Here is a 14763-nt window from a genome sequence, read left to right as displayed (position 1 = left end):
AAGAAAAAAATAAAGCCATACAAACTGATTTGGCCTAAAAAAAATCACTTAGGTGCATTATTTTCTTAAGCCATTAAGTTCTCCATATTTAATGGGTTAAAACGAAAAAAGAAATAAAAGAACAACTGCCAATCATTTACCTGTGTTATAGCAATAGCTTTTCCTGCCACAGAACTTCTCAGAATTTCTTCTGACTCAGGGTAGTCCACAGACATCTGATGACACGGGGACCTGGAAGTGTCTACAGATGGAATAGTGTCGTTTTCATCTCTCGCAGCACGCTGCCTGGCCTTCCCCGGAGAGAGTGTCTTCCTGTTGTAGTCAGACTGCGCTGTGCTCAGGACGGTCATTTTGGTGAGCAGCGCCCTGGGCAGAACGTCCATTGGGTCCGTGTGTACCCCAGAAAAGCAATCGGTGATCCTGACATCCTCGTCAGCACTCACTGGGTCCTGAAGGCTACTTCTAGATGGAAGGTGCTGCGGGCTAGCTGTGACCGAGGGCGTGGCTGACAGGACTGATTCAGCCTGGCTGTCCTCATCATCGTCTTCATTTTCATTGTCATCCTCATCTGGGCCATCAGATTCTTCAAGATCATATCCAGATCGCTCATAACTGAATCTCTGTTTTTCATCTAATAAAAACAACCAAGAGGGTATGTGATGGAATGCTTTGCAAGTGCACAAATGCTATCTTAAAAATTTTTTATAGGTTTGGCAACTCTGCGAGGATTATAAAAGACAAGGGCCCTGCCCACAACCAGCCTCCGCCCTGGCTGAGGAGAAGGCCCTGGGGAAGAATAAGACAGTTGGCCATCAGGATTCGGAGGAAGGCAGCTCTGCGGGAGGGGCTGGGTCAGGGATGAGGAATGGGAAATGACTCTCAGAAGGGGAATGAGGCAGGCGGAGGGTAATCAAGAAAACAAGGAAATGAAGGCCTCTAAGATTGCACTTGAAAATCTGTAAAACACAACTGAACTACATATAAAATTAATAAAGAGTTCAACACAACTCTTTTCCTGAGCTTTTTCTCTATTTTGTATCTTCCCTTTATTGAACAAATTAAATCAAACACAAAAACCTGATGGCTGTTGTTATCTGTGAGCAACATACATTTTCTTCAGATTTGAATAGTATTATAGATGAGGAAAGAAAAGGACTTTTATCTGAGGAATGTGGGCCCTTTCAAATTACCAGGCCCCAAAGAGGCATTAAGATGAGACAGCAATCACATCCTACTCCACACTTTACTGAAGCTGCTTCCCATTGCCGCAGGTAGCTGTGAATTAACCTAGTAATGTGGCACCGGATGCTATATCCCACACTCTGTAGCTTAACCATGGACAGGCAGTCCTAATCACTGTTACTTCTGTATATCCATGAGAATTCCAGACAGAACTGTCTAACAGTCTACTCGGTAACACCGGCCCCCTCCCCTGCCTCCTGTTTTTTTGTTTTTGTTTTTTTCTTTTTGCCTTTAAAAATCTGCCTGTAACAAAGGCCAAGCAAGCAGTTTGGGTGAGTCATCTGGGCAGCTGTCCTTATTCTGGCTCCAGTCAACTCTTCCAACCACACTTTGTGCTTTAGCTTCTTCTTTTCGTTGACACAGGCATGTTTCAATGGTCCTCCGTGTCATCATATTCACCTAAAGTGTAAGCCTTCTTATTTACTCAGAGAGATGCTAAAATTTCCTGTCAATTTCTTCTGTGATATGATTCAACCCATTCCTCTTAGAAAGGGGGATATTATCTAAAAGTCGTTAGTATCAGCCTTATAACATCATGTGAAACTGAGTTTAACAAGGAATCTTCATGATGATCCAGGAAATAGTTTCAAAAATCTCATAAGCTCATGTGGAACTTTTAAACTCTTCACATTTTCAAAATCTTGCAAATTAGAGGCTCTTTCCCACTGAAAGCTTAATAAAATTTAGTTATGGGGGAGGAATGTCACTGAGATATAATAAAGATGACATCAGACAATGTACAATTTAGCTGTGATACATTCTGCACTTATAGGTATTTTTTGAAAAGAGAAAAACATGTAAACAGAGCAACAAGCAATAGGCTGCCTTTCCCAAATGGCCTAGATATTAATTTTTTACTACTTTTTCTTTGTATATGACAAAAATGAGTTCTTAGAGAAAAGTCTTAGAAGACCCACACAAAAGATTTGAGGGTGATTATTTCTAGGGGATGAAAAGAACTTGACATTTTACATTATTTATCACAAACGTGTGCTCCTTCTATAATTAAAAAACTCAAAGATGAAACATGCATTTAAGTTCCGTTAGCATGTGATTTCATAAGCCTTTTGCTTTTAGGGTTCTACTATTATGCTGTAAAATAAGAAATGAAATAAAATAATACCAAAGTATTGAATGGCTCTAGGGGCCTATGCTGGAGACAGAATGTGTGATTTCCAGGTAAATACCCAGACTCCTGCGCCTCAGCTACTTCTCTACCTTGCCTATTTTAAAATTTTTTTATAGGTTTGGCAACTCTGTGAGGATTATAAAAGACAAGAACCCTGCCCACAATGAGCCTCCGCCCTGGCTGAGGAGAAGGCCCTGGGGAAGAATAAGACAGTTGGCCATCAGGATTGTTTGGCATTGTAAAATTCGAGTCATCCTCAATTTGACTTGAATTTGCCACATCAGTAGCAAATTAGGTATTTTTTTCTGGAGACGCATCTTCTTTAAAGAAGTAAAATTTGTAAAAAGACTAAAGAGAACTGAATGACTGGGAGAATAAGTTACTGGAGAGAAAGGATGATTTCATTCAAGGCTGATCTTGCTGTAAAGTCTAACAAGGATGGGACCTGTTTACGTTAAACACACACACAAGCGTGTACATGCGCGCACACACACACATGCACAGCCTAACTTTAAACTTATTAACTTTTTCCAAACCCATCAATAAGCCGAGGTCCCAGATAATCAACAGCCCAAAATCTAAGGAGACACAAGCTTATGTCATCGAGGGCAGATACAACAGAACCCCAGTCAGGGGAGTCCCGCTCAAGTATCTGGTTAGAGTCAAGAGTGGGCTGCCAAGATTGTGTGAAACCTCTGAGGGTTACATTCTCAAACAGGATCTATGCCATGACCATCACCCGGGTGCTCACAGGAAGGTGTGGTAAGAAGTGTCCACTGTGTTCCAGATATGGGAGAGAAGCAGTAACCCTAGAGGAGTGGCAAGGAACTACACCTGGATCCATCTCCCCTGTCTCCACCAGGAAAACAAAAGACCTATCCTGTGAGAAGGGCGGCACGCACTGTTGTCCCTAGGACACTGCTGAAAACTCACTGCAGTGTGGAAAAGGAACAGGAAAAACATACACATACAACCTGTCTCCTTGGGGAAGGACAGGATTACACAGAAATCCCCACAACACTTGGGGGAGAGGGAGGAGAACTGAGAAGGCCACAGCCCAGAAACCTAAGAAAATGGTGTTGGTATGAGACTAAAACTCAATCGGAACAGAGACAGCACCCCATCCTCCTCCTCGCCCCACAATGCCAAGCTAAGGAGCTTAGAATTACAGGTAACAAAATAGTGCTTGGAGAGAAACAGGAGAACAAGAATGTGCAGAGAGACCCTTTCTGAGGCATAGTGCAAAAGGAAGACCTAAAACTAGGACTGAACAGGTGACGTTCTCGTGATCCAACCCCCAGCCAAAACACAAGGTATCTCTACAGGAACATGAAGCCTTTGCTGCAGTGAGGATAGCTGTAGTGACAACAAATCTCTCCAACCTAGCAAACTCCTAACTAGATAAACTCTAACTCTCACACTAAAGGCCTCTAGGAAGGAGAGGCATGCACAATCCTAGGATACAAACAATTTCCATGGGTCTCTACTGTCTTACACAAGATGTACAGCTTTCAACACAAAATTACAAGGCATACAAGGCAAGAAAAAAAAACATACTTCAGAGAGACAAAGCAATAATCAGAACCACAGTCAGATATGACACCTATGTTAGAAATGACTGAGAATTTAAAATAACTATGGTTAATATTTTGAAGGCTCTAAAGGGAAAGGTAGACAATAACAGATGGGACTTTCAGCTAAGTGATGAAAACTATTAAAAAGAATCCAATGAAAACGGTACAAATAAAAAATACAGTAACAATATCAAGAAAACTGTTAAATCCAGAATTCTATGCCCATTGAAAATAATTTTCAAAGGTGAAAGAGAAATACAGACTTTCTTAGAAAAACAAAAACTGAGGGGATTCATTGCCAGCTGCTTGACCTAGTGGACAATAAATGTTAAACAGAAGTTCCTCAGGCAGAAGGAACGTAACATCAGATGGAGGCTCGGATCTACACAAACAAACAAAGAGCAGTGAAAATAGAATAAACGGGGACACAATTTTTTTTCTTATTTTTTAATTGCTCTAAAAGATACCCGAATATCTAAAACAATGTACTGTGCGTTCGTAGTAAATGTAAATGTAAAAAGGTATGGCCACAATAGCATAAAGCACGGAAAGGAGGAGCTGTGTATGTACTGCAGTAAAGTCTATAGGCTCCATGTAAAGCAATGTAATAGTATCTGAAGGTAGGTAAATACAATTTTTTAAAGGTATAAATAATAAGTCAGTAGAGGAAATAGAACAGAATCATAAAAAACACTCAATTAATACTAGAGAAGTCATCAAAAGAAAACTGAAACTCAAAAATGAAACAAACCGAAAACGGCTGCCAATATGGTACATTTTAATCCAATTACACAAATAATAACATTAAAAGACACAAATTAAAAGACAGAAATGATGAGGATTGAATAAAACTCAAGTTCCATGTATAAACTGTATATAAGAAATGCATTTTAAATATTGATATAAAAACATAAGTAGGTTGAAAATAACAGTATACCATAAATCAATAACTAAAATACAGCCACAGAAACTATACTAATATCAGACAAAGTGGGCTTCAGAGCAAAGAATATTATGAAGGATAAACAGGAGCATTACATAATGATATAGGTCTTCCCATGAACATAACAATCCTAAGTGTGTACGCAATAGAACTTCAAAATAAATGAGTGGAAACTGAAAAAAAAAATCCATAATCAGAGCTGAAGACTTCAATAATCCACTCTCAGTAATTGATGGAACACATAAATAGAAAATCAGGAAGAACATAAAAGACCTGTAAAACACTATCAAGACCTAACAGACACTTACAGAAATGTTCCAGTGAACAGCAGAACATACCTTTCATATAAGTGTATGTGGAACATTCACCAATATATACCATATTCTGAGCTACAAAATAAACCTCAACTATTTTAAATCAGTAGAAACCATATAAAGTGTGTTTTTACATGAAAACAGAATTAAACCAGAAATCAATTAATTGGAAGATATCTGAAAAACCATCAAATCATTGCAGAATTAAAGAACACATGCACGATACTGGTACAAGAACAGACACATAGATCAATGGAACAGAATAGAGAACTCAGAAATAAGACCACATACCAGCAACCATCTGATCTTCAACAAACAAAAAGAAGTGATGGGGAAAAGAGTCCCTATTTAATAAATGATGCTGGGAAAACTGGCTAGCCATATGCAGAAAACTGAAACTGGATCCCTTCTTTACTATATATATATATATAAGTTAACTCAAGATGGATTAAAGACCTAAACGTAAAATGCAAAACTATGAAAACCCTAAAAGAAAATCTAGGCAATATCATTCAGGATATAGGCACGGGCAAAGATTTTATGACGAAAACACCAAAAGCAAAAATTGACAAATGGGGTCTAATTAAACTGCAGAGCTTCTGCACAACAAAAGGAACTATCATCAGAGTGAACACACAACCTACAGAATGGGAGAAAATTTTCACAATCTATCCATCTGACAAAGGTCTAATGTCCAGAGTCTACAAGGAACTTAAACAAATTTATAAGAAAAAAGTAACCTGATTAAAAAGCGGGCAAAGGACATGAACAGACACTTCTCAAAAGAACATATATATGCAGCCAACAAACATGAAGAAAAGCTCAACATCACTGATCATTAGAGAAATGCAAATCAAAACCACAATGAGATACCATCTCAGGCCAGTCAGAATGGCTATTATTAAAAAGTCAAAAAATAACAGATGCTGGAGAGGTTGCAGAGAAAAAGGAATGCTTTGACACTGTTGGTGGGAGTGTAAATTAGCTCAACCATTGTGGAAGACAGTGTGGTGATTCCTCAAAGACCTAGAACTCTGCAGAAATACCATCTGACCCAGCAATCGCATTACTGGGTATATACCCAAAGGAACAGAAATCATTTTATTATAAAGATAACATGCATGCATATGTTCATTCATAATAGCAAAGACATGGAATCAACCTGAACGCCCATCAGTGATAGACTGGATAAAGAAAATGTGGTGCATGTACGCCATGGAATACTCTGCAGCCATGAAAAAGAATGAGATCATGTCCTTTGCAGGGACATGGATGGATTTGGAAGCCATAATCCTCAGCAAACTAATGCAGGAAGAGAAAACCAAATACTGCATGTTTTCACTTATAAGTGGGAGCTGAACGATGAAAACACAAGGACACATTGTGGGGAACGATACTCACTGGGGCCTGTCTGTTGGGGGGTGATGGGGGTGTGGGGGAAGAACATCAGGAAGAAATACTGGGCTTAATACCTAGATGATGAGATGGTTTGTGCAGCAAACCACCATGGCACACATTTACCTATGTAACAAACCTGCACATCCTGCACATGTACCCCTGAACTTAGAAGTTGAAGAAAAAAACCACATCTCTAAATATTCATTGGGTTAATGAGAAAGTCTCAAAAAATGTCAAATATTTTCAACTGGATGAAAATTAAAATACAACATTCAAACTTTGTGGGATGTAACTAATGCAGTGGTCAGTGGGAAATTTATCGTATTCAACACTTTCATTAGAAAAGAAGAAGGCTCTCGGACAAATCTAAATTTTCAGTTTTAGAAATCAGAAAAAGAAGATCAAACTAAACTCGAAGCAAGGAGAGGGAAGAAAATAATAAAAATGAGAACAGAAATGATGACACCGAAAAAAGAAAAATAGAGAAAGGCAATGAAACCAAAAGCTGGGTTCTTAGAAAAATTCTCTGGTAACACTAGCCAAGAAAGAAAGAGAGAAGATACAAATTACCAATGTTAGAAAAGAAAGGGGGGATAAACATACAATTTTAAAAAAATTTATTATACTTTTAAGTTTGGGGATACATGTGGCAAATGTGCAGGTTTGTTACATAGGTATACATGTGCCATGGTGGTTTGCTGCACCCATCAACCCGTCATCTAGGTTTTAAGCCCCGCATGCATTAGGTATTTGTCCTAATGCTCTCCCTCCCCTTGTCCCCCACCCCCGACAGACCCTGGTGTGTGATGTTCCCCTCCCTGTGTCTATGTGATGAACATACAATTCTATGCATTTGTCAAAAACCACATACTATACACCATAAAGTAAATTTTATTGTAAGTAAATAAAAACAGAATCAACTAGGATGTGGGGTGAACCTGAGAGGAATGCAAGCTGAGACAGACGGCTCTGACTGCAGCTGCATGAATGGCACAGCCACGCTAAGGGCATGGAAAGTAAGGTCCTGTTCTAGATAACCTTGGCAAAGAGGGTTTTGACTGGAGACTGTGAAGGCTAGAGACAAGAATGGCACACGCTGCACTGTAATTTTAAATCTGTTTTGTACAGGAGTAAAGGTAAGGATTTCTGAAACTAGTTTATTTATATACTAGAACTGAGCAAATATGTAAACATACTGTAGGTGCGAACCAGGTTTCTCACTGTGGGTGAAGAAGAGAAGGAAATGGAGAAGACCAGAATAAATTCAGTGGTGCTGGACTGGAAGTTATCAGCATGGATTCATATCTTCACTTGTATATATGGAATACACACGTACACTGCAACCTCCGCCTCCCAGGTTCAACTGATCCTCTTGCCTCAGCCTCCCGAGTAGCTGGGATCACAGGCACCCGCCACCATGCCCGGCTAATTTTTGCACTTTTAGTAGAGACGGGGTTTCACCATGTTGGTCAGGCGGGTCTTGAACACCTGACCTCAAGTGATCTACCTGCCTTGGCCTCCCAAAGTGCTGGGATTATAGGCGTGAGCCACTGCGCCCAGTCCACTCTAGGGTCTCTTACTCTACTGATACCGCTATTCTCTCAGATAAGCTTGCACAACAAGCACCTCCCTATTAGCCCCATAGTCAAATCAAGACTTCTCACAAGCACCTTCTGTCTTCCTATTGTTTAATAGGACACTATCAATTCTTGAAATCAATTTCAACACTTCTATTGGTTAACTTGGAAGCACAGGAAATTTCACCCCAATTCACTCTAACCTAGAGACACATTTTAAATTCTTAGTACCTAAAAGTGCTCTTATCTTGTACCTATTTTTTTTTTGCATTTCTTACTCGATTGTACATATGATGAGTAAATGGCTCTATTCCGGTTGCAGCCATCTATAGCCTGGATCCTAAGTTAGCACCACTCTGTACAAACCAATACTGTTTGATCATAATTCAAACAAGGACTAATTAAGGAGTTGACTTTTTCTCAGAGAATGATTTAAAAGATGAAAAATGCAGTTAATTACTTTTAAAGTGTTGAGCCCACAGCTCATAAATGTCAGAGCTGAGATTCAAACCCATGTTAGTCTATGCCTAGACATTCCACATTCAATCATATTTTAAAAATCTAACTACAGAATCATCAGAAAGGTCAACAATGAATTATAGTCAATAAGCTACCTTATAAATATGCATGAATTCAATGTTTGTAGGTACAGACATTAAGAGCGTCATATAATTATTTGACTACAAGTAACAGAACATATAAAATGTAGTCCCCAAGGAGAATGCAAATAATTTAACTTTTAAAATTTCAAATATACTGCATTATATAAAAGTTTAAGAATCAGTTATATTATAAATATTTTAAATTGTTAAGACATACATGTTTCAAGAAGCATGCTGATTTCTTTTTTAGTATATGCAAATAATATGAATAATTTAAAATGAACACCATATATTTTTTATGTATGTAAAAACTATTTGAAGTGTAAAACTATTTGGCTCCATTTTAATCTGATTTTGCCTTGATTATATTAAATTTCAGGTCAGGTCAGGATTAGCAGTATGGGTGAGAAGACACACAGGGTGGCTTCTCTGCTCCCTTCTCCCCTCCTGGATGAGCCACATGCCTATAACTTGGAGAGGATGTAGGAGGGTCTGGGATTCCTTTCCTGGGTTTCTTTCACTGAGATAAGCACAGAATGATGTTTCTGTCTCTGAATACATAGTATCTGAAATCTCTGCTAGAGGAGACCATTGTCAAAGTTTAAAAACCTGCAAATGAATTTTGAATCATTGCATATTTGTTAAACAGGACTAATATTCTGGGTAACAGAGAAAAGATAAAATGGGTAGCTTAAATGAACAGAAGACAATGGTATCCTTTTAAATATCCATGGCACCAAAACAAAGCACAGACAACTCTGCCCTCTGTTTGGATTCATACGAATAAAAGTCCTTTATATACTTCCCTGTCCCCCTTAACCTCTGCCCCTGCCCCCTAAACAAGACTACTGCTGCTCAATCAAAAGTCGTGCTGATAGAAGACCCAGAAAGGAAAAGTGCCTTGCCTGGGATCAACAAGTCTGTGAGGACAAGAACAAGGCCTTGTTATGGACTCAAAACACTTGTCATATATGACTCTGTGATACTGCTCACTTTGCTACTGCATGTTACTTAATGTAACAACTATGAAATTATGTTGAGTAACTGGTTTTTTTGTTGTTGTCTTTTTGTTTTTTGTTTTTTTGAGATAGAGTCTCAGAGTCTTGCTCTGTCACCCAGGCTGGAGTGCAGTGGCATAATCTCGGCTCACTGCAACCTCTGCCTCCCAGGTTCAAGAGATTATCCTGCCTCAGCCTCCTGAGTAGCTGGGATTACAGGTGCCGCCACCACGCCCGGCTAATTTTTGTATTTTTAGTAGAGATGGGGTTTCACCATGTTGTCCAGGCTGGTCTCGAACTCCTAACCTCAGGTGATCCACCCGCCTCGGCCTCCCAAAGTGCTAGGATTACAGGTGAGTAACTGTTATATCAGGGATTGGTAAACTATGGTCACCAGCTGCATGTGGCTCTCCACCGGTTCTCGTGAATAAAGTTTTATTGGAACACAGCCAGGCTCATTTGTTTACATACTGTCTATGGCTGCTTTTGTGCTACAATCACAGTTTAGTATTCATGACAGAGAATACATGGCTTGCAAAGCCTAAAATATTTACTATCCAGCCCTTGACATAAAAAGCTTGCCAACATCTATGCCACATCACCCTCCATGTTTAAACCTAATTACCACCCCATGACAGAGTTGATACCACACCCATCGTCCACAAGGAAGTTAAGACGCTTGTACTGTATATGACTAGAATGCATCAAAGCCAGGATTCAAAAACAGGTTTCTATGAACTTAGGAGCCCTGTCATTATGCCAATAAGATACACTAACTTTCTCCCTTTCTATTACAATTGTTCCTTTCTTGGTGTGTATAATACAGACTAATACTTCAGGAGGGTAAGCACTGTGGCTTACCCCTTTGCAGCCATCAGAGACTCTAGAACAGACCTAAGGAATCTATATTTGCTTAGCAAATTCATAAATAAATGGTCCTAAAAGTTCCATTTACTTATGTCCTCCCAGACACATTCCCCTCTAGTTATAAACAAATGTTTCTAATACTCAGTAAAATTAGATATCAGCACAAGATTAATTCCTTTACTTTCTGTGAATTTCAATTCATGAGGGAGAAAGCAGGCATATGATGTAGCAACATTTTTGTCAAAAGTAAAGGTTTTGATAAATTTACGTCAAACAACTTCCCTAAAGATACATTTTAAAAGTGATCATTTGAAGATGAGTCAGGTGAACTGCAACCTGCCCGCCCACTGCTGCCAGACAGTGACACCTGCTGGAAGAGTCAGAGTCGCAAAAGCAGCAGGAGGGGCTCCCTGAGAGGAGGGGCTCCCTGAGAGGAGGGGCTCCCTGAGCGAAGGGGCTCCCGAGGGTAGCAACCAGGCCCACCTACACTCAGTAGCAACCTTCTTCTGTTGTTGAAGTTTGCCTGTTTTTGTTTTTCACATGTTTAGAAATATTACTCTGAAAGCCAGATAAACAATGGCAACCTAGGGAAAAAAATTTTTAAAGAACGTGAATACAATTATATATATATTTTAAAGATAAAATCATTAAAAACATAATGGGGCAGAGTTTAATGTTTGTTAACTTTAGGAAGTAAACCAAAAGACTGTGTCGTGCGTGTCATTCAAAATAATATTAGTACTGCTTTATTTTAAGTATAAATCCTAAAGCCTATTATGGTTTCATATTCTACACATGGAAGTGTTTCTTAAAAAGAGTAATAATGTGTTCTATAAAAATCCCGATGATAATATATTCTACAGGTTTCATTTGGAAAAAAAGCTTTGCCAGTAATTTTTAAAAATTCACCTAAATTATTTTTAAGAGGAAATGTGATATAGGTTTTAAAACTTGTGATCAAACATCATCTTTACTGTAAGTACTTAAACTCCAACAAGAATAATGTTTCTCACCACACTTCGTCATATTAAACGGTTCTCCTAGCTGGCAGCTGAGGGTACACATTAACATTCCTTGCATTGAAGTCCAGCATTTGTTGACGAAAACATTCTTCGGATCAAAAGATGAAAAGCAAATTGCTGGTGGCATGATATTTGACACAAAAGGTGAAAACTAAAATGTAGTCACTAATACCCCAAGAACAGGAGAACAACATTCCTGAGGCTATATCATGTTTTATGGCAAGAAAATAAGGGAATGTGCAGTGGAGCTGAGGGATTAGGCTTCCCATGAGCATTTCTTATCACTGCAGCTCAAGTTGCTAGTTTTAAACTAAATAGAAACTTCTTTTAAATGCCAAATGTCCACATTTTAATGGCTGGCTTATAAAAATGTATAATTCCTCCTGCTTCATTAAAAGCAAACGTTTCCCAACATCCCCTAATTTACTCCATTGAGAATTAGAACATGAATTCCATCTGCTAAAAGATAAGACAGGTAGCCGCACAGCCTGCTGTTGCTAAGGGTGGTAAAGAATTCAGAAGGGGTCTCCGGCCTTTCATCACATCATTTTCACATCACCCTTTAATGAACACTATCAACCAGGGACCAGGCACAAATGATGGTGAATGATAACCTGGGTATGGTGTGGTTGGCAGAGTAGAGAACAGGTCTAGGATCCTTAAAAGGAAAAGACTGAAGATAATGCTTGGAAAACACTGACATTAATTAGAAAGAAATATGCAGAAAACCTTTAGTGAAAAACAAAACAATGCACATGTAAGGGAGTAACTCAGCACAAACACAACGTAAGACCTGGGCTTTCTCCAGAACGCTATGAGCTGACCGAGATACTACCAAGTGGTAATGATGTTTAAAAAATAAATACTATACCGGGGTGCTTTGTAGTAACACTGTCTGACTGCCTCTAAGTGTTTAGCACATTTTGTTTAATGAATGAAAGCTCAGAGACGTTTCCTGGTGATGATTATGTTTATGCTACAGAAAAGATCAGTTAAATGACTGAGCCCCCAAATGTGTCCTATAAACCTAAAAACACAATCCTTAGGTTTCTGGGTGCCATTCTGCAAACTCTGGCAGGGGTTGTGACTTTTTAGATTTACAATCAGGTCTCCCAAATTTTTTCCTTTTTAAAAAAAGGTTTACCCCATTTCCCATGTCAGAGATCATCAAGACTCCAACATATAAGGCATGTTCTTACATATCCTATTGGTATCAAATATACATCACTTTCAGAAAAGCATGCCGAGTCTAATGTTCCCTCTTCACATGCTGCAGGACCTCACTACTGATGTTGCTACCACCCTGTTGTTAGGAAACAGGAAGTGTGCCTACCAAAACAGAGAAGACAATTTTCATATTGATCAAGACTTGATGTTTCATAGTACTGGTTCCTGAAAAGACACGTGGCTCCTGACGTGGGCCATTTTTCTTTCAGCACTGTATTATCTAATAGTCACCTATAATCTGTTAGCATGATGAAATGACATACTTTGACTGTGTTTGGGAGAACCCAGGGAATAAAAGAGTTTCCTGGGTTATTTTGGATTTTCAGTTTTCATATAGCTAGACCAGACATCCCTTGAAAACTGCAGGTGTGAAGACATAATGAAAGGTGTCTGAAAAGCCACCAAAATCACTGTTTGGAATAAAAGTTAAGAGGCTGACTTTGATAACTGCTGTGGAACCTTACTGCTGGCAAAACCAGAGGATTGTCCTGAATTTCTACTGTTGACACACAGCAAATGAAATCCCGGTGTGGTTTCTAGCAGTCTATTTGTGTAACATGACTAATATTCGAATTATGTTAGATTAAGAAGATGAGAGATGATTTCAAGACCCCATGATACCACAAAATGTTGTTCACCATTAAAAGGAAAAGACAGCAAGTTTGTGTGTTAAAAGATCCCACTTTACACAATACAATGTTTTCACTTATCCTCACTGACTGGGCTAAGAAAATGGAGAATACACTGTCAGGCAGGACTCTGACGAATGGCAGAGGCTCTACATAGTGGCTCACTTCTCAAAAGGAGCTGCTGCCAAGAGCCTGCTCCCCAAGAGGGGCAGGTGCCCCCTATGATGAGAGAGGTGCAGATGCATCGGGGTGTGAAGAGTATGTGGGGGAGAACCAGGCACACGAGCTCACTTGACAGTGACCAGCCCCCAGGCCTCCCTAGCTTTGTTCTGCTGGGTTGTCCACTTCAAAACTTGAAACTGTAGTACCAGAAACATTTTATTCTCCTTCATCATGTTTTAAGTCAGCCACTTCTTCTACTCCTGCTGTATGTCTAATATAGTAATCATTTGCATTTTTCCTTGGAAAATAAAATTGTTAGTAAAACGAAACACTTTATAACACATTGCTCTCTTTATAACATCCTTATAGAGTTGACTGGGGCAAGGTTTTAAAACATATACAGAAGCATTAAAGTAGGACAAGTAGAGGCCTTATCTTTTACCAGGCTACTCTGTGGTGAAAGTTCTACACCACAGTGATCCCGGGCCAGAGCAGAAACTAATTCCAGGGGAAATAATGCTTGCTAGTTTAAAAAATTGATAGCGATATTTCCAAATTAGTCATTATACATTTATACATAGACATAAAAAACGGGATATCACAAGGGAAAATCATGTCAGACTTTCCATCCAAACTGTTAAACTCCATCTGGTGGAGGATGAGAGAGGCTGAAGTCCTGGGGTACTTCTTTTATAAAACACTTATCCACCCAGAAGAAAGGCTTTGGCTCTGTGGGAGTGTTAGTATTATTGTTGCTGAATGGGATCATCCACTTAATGAAACATGCTTCTTTCTGTCATTACTGTCTAAATTCCCACTACAAAATAAAACAGCAGCAACAGCAAAAAACAAACAAACAACAAACCTCAACAATGAAAATTCAAGGGTCACAGATTAAAAGCCCTATAATCCTTTATCTTGTCTCCAGAACATTTGAGAACATAACCCAGGATAAAAGTCAGATATATGTGGTCCTAAAGGGGCAATGGCTTTAAACAACTTCAGTTCAGACTTTTGTAATCAAAGAAACACTGTATGTGTCACTATTTAGAAAAATTAAAATACTCAAGAATCCTATC

At 39.0% G+C, this 14763-nt stretch overlaps 1 protein-coding gene across 9 annotated transcripts in view; it reads right to left on the bottom strand.

Moving 5' to 3' along the window:
• The window catches only part of HIVEP1 (HIVEP zinc finger 1), a 225368-nt gene that overhangs the window by 64250 nt on the left and 146355 nt on the right, over positions 1–14763 (bottom strand). For 6 of the 9 annotated variants that reach the window (XM_054557197.2, XM_024248907.3, XM_024248908.3 and 3 more), the window contains one exon: positions 141–631. The exons of the other annotated variants lie outside the window; for them this stretch is intronic. In XM_054557197.2, the coding sequence (XP_054413172.2) occupies positions 141–631 (491 nt within the window). The remainder of the gene's footprint in view (positions 1–140; positions 632–14763) is intronic. 9 annotated transcript variants of the gene reach the window in all.

Source organism: Pongo abelii, chromosome 5 (assembly GCF_028885655.2).
Source record: "Pongo abelii isolate AG06213 chromosome 5, NHGRI_mPonAbe1-v2.0_pri, whole genome shotgun sequence".
In the NCBI taxonomy this organism is placed as follows: domain Eukaryota; kingdom Metazoa; phylum Chordata; class Mammalia; order Primates; family Hominidae; genus Pongo; species Pongo abelii.
Note: the sequence above shows the minus strand (reverse complement) of the source record. Positions and strands in the feature narration are given on the sequence as shown.